Below are 5,339 nucleotides of genomic sequence, written 5' to 3' on the forward strand. Positions count from 1 at the left end.
ACTGCAACTCAAGGCTGGCAGTCATGCATATGCTCTGGAACAGAGTAATATCGCGTCCATATCGCAGGCTTTGCGATTAGGAAATCGCACGCGATTTCGATTCGATTTCGATTAATCGCACAGCCCTACTTTATATATACTGATTTATTGATTAATGTGTAATATGTTATATTTTTTAAACAAATCATGAGCTCTAAAATATTTTCAGAATTTTTACAACACTTTTGCTTTAGACCATCTACAAACGTTAAATCATAAAATAAAATAAGGTTACCACTGCATCTTTCTGAAAAAAAAAATGCAGTGATTGATATATAGTTTATTTATAGTTATTTTCAATGTACTGTAATTATAAAATAACTTTATTATTGTTTATTTAATTCAAACAAATAAGTTCTTGTTAAAAACTAAACAAAATTAAAAATAACTATATTATCGGTATCGGCATCGGCTATTGGCCAAAATGAGTTGAAAATTATCGTCATATTGGATATCGGCAAAAATCCAATATCGTGCATCCCTAATACATATTGCAAGTATAAGTTCTTGTTAAAAACTAACCAAAATGAAAAATAATTATGTATCGGCATTGGCTATCGGCCAAAATTCAATTCAATTCTAGTTTATTTGTATAGCGCTTTTTACGATACAAATCGTTGCAAAGCAACTTTACAGAAAATTAAGTTTCTACAATATTTGAAACGTAGTTTTCTTTGAATATTTCAAAATGAGTTGAAAATTATCGGCATATCGGATATCGGCAAAAATCCAATATCGTTACATTTGTACGGCAAAGCGTGACTGAAACTGGCAGAGTTATTTCGCTCGTCTCATAAGACTGCGACTCGACAGCCGCTCACTCACCGCTGAGGAAGGACTCGAGGCAGAAGAGCTTGACCCTGTGCTGGCGCTCGATCAGGTTGGGAGCGTTGGGGTTGGGCGCGCACGGGCCGGACCAGTACACCTTACACTGGCACAGGCGCACGGCGTAGATGTCGTGTCCGCTCACCTCCAGGATGAGGCCGCGGTCCATGACGTCCAGCAGGCGGCTCGTGAACACTCGCTGCTTGTCGTTAGTGATGTGTTCGGTGGAGGGGAAGCGCACCTGCTCCAGACTGACAGGCCCGAACAGCTCCTCCTGGTTGACGATGGGCCCCAGATCGCCGTAGAACAGACGACAGCCCTGCGGGTTACTGACGATCACCGGCGGACACACCTCCTTACCGCGGTAATAGAACTGCACCTCCAGATCCGTCACTAAACACACACACAGAGCATTATCAGAATCAGAATTAGCTTTATTCGCCAGGTGTGCGCAAACACATGAGGAATATGTTGTGGTTTTTTAACGTGCTTCTGGTACATACATACATACACATCTGACATGAGAACAGAAAAACATTTAAATAGTAAGACTTAACAACAAATAATAATAATAATAATAATAATAATAATAATATGTATGAATCTGGAACAGTAGATTTATGTACAGATTTGTGCATTATTTACTTTATATACAGCTGTATAAATAAAGAAATATGCATTATGGGTAAAATATGACAGGATCTTGTGTTACAGAGCGACAAAAATGCACATTTATGATCAAACTTGTCAAATTAATCATATTTAATGTGACTATATAATTCAACGTATTAGTATAATTTATTCACATATTAATAATTAATATTATTTAAATACTTTCCATATAGAGCTACTTTTAAGATGAAATTATCAATTAAACTAGGTGAATTATATCAAATCATTAATTATTAAATTTTACAATATTATTAGTTTTCACATAGAGCTACAAAAATTCAAATGTAAGATCAAATAATCAATTAAATTTATCAATATTAATCATATTTAATGTTTATATAATTCCATGTGTATTAGTAAATGATCATTCTTAATTGATCCTCTTTTTTTTCTTTTTTTTTTTTACATATCATTCATTAATATTTTGTAAATACCATTTGTTTCTATATAGAGCTAGTAAAATTTAAATTTAAGACCAAATAATCAATTAAACGTGTCAAAATCACATTTATATAATTCAGCATGTATTAGTAAATGATAAAGACCTTCTTAATGGATTGTTTATTCACATACTAATCATGAATATTATTTAGTTACTTGCTAATCATGCCAACAATATGCAAGTAACAGGCCAATTATGTTAAAAACATGTTAATCATGCTAGAAACATGTTATCGACATCCATCTAAACTTTAAAACTTAAGGCTTTTACAGCTGCTTTAAACTTTCAGGCTAGGCTTTCTCAAGCCAACCTAAAGTTTGTCTTGACGAATTTTTGTCCTCACAAAGATAGCTATACAGAGTTGTGTGTGTGTGTGTGTGAGTGAGTTAGTGAGTGAGTGTGTGTCTGTGTGTGAGTGAATGAGAGTGTGTGTGTATATGAGAGAGTGTGTGTGTGTCTGAGTGTGAGTGTCTGTGTGAGTGTCTGTGTGTGTGCATGAGTGTGTGAGTGAGTGAGTGAGTGAGTGAGTGTGAATGAGCATGTGTGAGTGTCTGTGTGTGTGTGAGTGAGGTGTGTGTGAGTGAGTGTGTGAGTGAGTGAGTGAGTGAGTGAGTGAGTGAGTGAGTGAGTGAGTGAGTGAGTGAGTGAGTGAGTGAGTGAGTGAGTGAGTGAGTGAGTGAGTGAGTGAGTGAGTGAGTGAGTGAGTGAGTGAGTGAGTGAGTGAGTGAGTGAGTGAGTGAGTGAGTGAGTGAGTGAGTGAGTGAGTGAGTGAGTGAGTGAGTGAGTGAGTGAGTGAGTGAGTGAGTGAGTGAGTGAGTGAGTGAGTGAGTGAGTGAGTGAGTGAGTGAGTGAGTGAGTGAGTGAGTGAGTGAGTGAGTGAGTGAGTGAGTGAGTGAGTGAGTGAGTGAGTGAGTGAGTGAGTGAGTGAGTGAGTGAGTGAGTGAGTGAGTGAGTGAGTGAGTGAGTGAGTGAGTGAGTGAGTGAGTGAGTGAGTGAGTGAGTGAGTGAGTGAGTGAGTGAGTGAGTGAGTGAGTGAGTGAGTGAGTGAGTGAGTGAGTGAGTGAGTGAGTGAGTGAGTGAGTGAGTGAGTGAGTGAGTGAGTGAGTGAGTGAGTGAGTGAGTGAGTGAGTGAGTGAGTGAGTGAGTGAGTGAGTGAGTGAGTGAGTGAGTGAGTGAGTGAGTGAGTGAGTGAGTGAGTGAGTGAGTGAGTGAGTGAGTGAGTGAGTGAGTGAGTGAGTGAGTGAGTGAGTGAGTGAGTGAGTGAGTGAGTGAGTGAGTGAGTGAGTGAGTGAGTGAGTGTCTGTGTGTGAGTGAGTGTGTGTGTGTCTGTCTGTCTGTGTGTGTGTGTGTGTGTGAGTTTCTGTGTGTGAGTGTCTGTGTGTGTGTGTGTGAGTGTCTGTGTGTGAGTGTGTGTGTGAGTGAGTGTGAATGAGCATGTGTGAGTGAGGTGTGTGTGAGTGAGTGTGAGTGAGTGAGTGAGTGAGTGAGTGAGTGAGTGTGAGTGAGCGTGTGTGAGTGTGAGTGTGAGTGTGAGTGTGAGTGAGTGAGTGAGCGAGTGATGGTCCCGTCGTAGATGAGGTTGAACTCGCGGCTCTTGTTAAGGGCGCATCTCAGCTGCGCTTTCCATTTGGCCGGATCCGGCTCATCCACGCCTTCCTGATACTTCCCGGTCTCCACGGCCCAGGCCTGACAAACACACACGGATCGGGTCAGTCCCGTCCCGCTGTACCCCGGACCCTCCATCCCTCACCTTAAAGATGGTGTTCTCCTCCTCCTGCTGCGGCGTGTGACGCGTGGCGTGTTTCCACGGGATCTGGAAGCGTTTGGTCTCGCGGTTCAGCCAGATCAGACCGGGAAACGTCCCGTTATCCACCTGAGACACCAGCCAGGGCTTGAGTCGCACTCGACGCGGATGAGAGGACATGACCACCTTCTGGAGAGGAGAAAGAACACATAAACCAGCCTGAAAATAATCTAACTGAGCCTACAAACACTAATATTTTTAATTAATTAATAAAAAATTGTATTATACATTTTTATTTTAATACACGTTTTAATATTATTAGTAATTTTATACTAATTGATAAATATACCATTATTATTATTACTATTCATATATTAAAATTACATTCTGTAGAGGAGCAAAATCACATAAATAAAGGTAAAAATTATCAAACTGAAACTACACAGCAATTGTTTTTTAAATAAATTATTATTATGCAATATGTTGCTATTTTTAATATATTTTATAATATTATATTAATTAATAAATAGTATTATGACAGTAAAAATATTATATTAACATGATGAGTATATGTAGGAGGAAATCATAAATGGTATAATAATAGAAGAATATAATGTTTTTATTATATGTTATATTTAATCTATTTGATCACATTAACAACAATATTAACACATATATTAGTTAGTATTTGTATTACTAGCAGCAGCCTAAACTACACTTTCACTGACCAGATTTTTAGTTTCATAACTTGACACAGGCCAGATAAAGCTGATGTTAATAATTATACTTAATATGATCATTAATTCAACCTATAATCAGAAATAATCGCTATATAGATTAATAAATTGAGTAAATAAGCAGCCGGTGACTTTGATATACTCTCACATAAAACTGTCGTCGATAAAAACACTGAAATTCCGATAGTAAAGCATATTTACGTGTATTATATTGCAGGAACGTGTAAAAATTAAATATATATGTGATTTAAATATTAATGAGTCTCACCTGAGGGTTTCAGGAAGCGTTTGAGCGTCAAAGCAGGAAAAAACCCAGCAATCCTGAGGCCTTTACCGCAAAAAAAGAGCTGCTTTATGAATAAACCGGATTGAAGTCGTCGTAAACCGGTCGTAAATCAGCTAACGCGCTCGCACGGTCGCCGTGAGTCCGTATGAAGAGCGTTTCGTGTGTGTTTCAATCTCTGCTCGAAAGTTTTACCTTCCGCCGAAACGCAGGTGTGGCGGTGACGTCACGCCCGGTTCCGTGACGTCACACTCGAGTCCTTATAAAAGATTATTATATTTATAGTTTGTCTTAAGATTTGGTCGATTAAATGAGAACATGTTTTATATAAATTAATTATAATGACCACAGACTGAAATCTCTTTTTTCAGAATGCGTCAATTTATTTTATTTTAATTTTCAATTAATTTTCAATTAATTTAATTTTCAACAACTATTTATTGTAAGAAGGTGCTCACACTACATTCATTATGGCAGTGCTGTTTTTGGTAATTAAAACTAAAATTAAACTAAAAAAATAATGAAAATCGTAAACTGTAATTGAAATAAAGCTGGAAAAAAAAAATATTAGATGAAAAACTTTAAAAACCTAAATGA

General features: G+C 37.7%; 1 protein-coding gene across 1 annotated transcript in view; it reads right to left on the reverse strand.

Annotated features, from left to right (window-relative positions):
- LOC107698281 (interferon regulatory factor 6-like) overlaps nt 1-4,968 on the reverse strand; it is a 16,192-nt gene extending 11,224 nt beyond the window's left edge. The window contains exons 1-4 of the mRNA XM_016499236.1: nt 4,728-4,968; nt 3,729-3,911; nt 3,532-3,664; nt 865-1,344 (exon numbers count right to left, since the gene is read on the reverse strand). Of these exons, the coding sequence (XP_016354722.1) occupies nt 865-1,344; nt 3,532-3,664; nt 3,729-3,902 (787 nt within the window). The 5' untranslated portion in view covers nt 3,903-3,911; nt 4,728-4,968. The remainder of the gene's footprint in view (nt 1-864; nt 1,345-3,531; nt 3,665-3,728; nt 3,912-4,727) is intronic.
- Nucleotides 4,969-5,339: the final 371 nt, after the last annotated feature.

This window comes from Sinocyclocheilus anshuiensis, unplaced genomic scaffold, assembly GCF_001515605.1.
Source record: "Sinocyclocheilus anshuiensis isolate Anshui unplaced genomic scaffold, SAMN03320099.WGS_v1.1 scaffold2216, whole genome shotgun sequence".
Lineage (NCBI taxonomy): Eukaryota > Metazoa > Chordata > Actinopteri > Cypriniformes > Cyprinidae > Sinocyclocheilus > Sinocyclocheilus anshuiensis.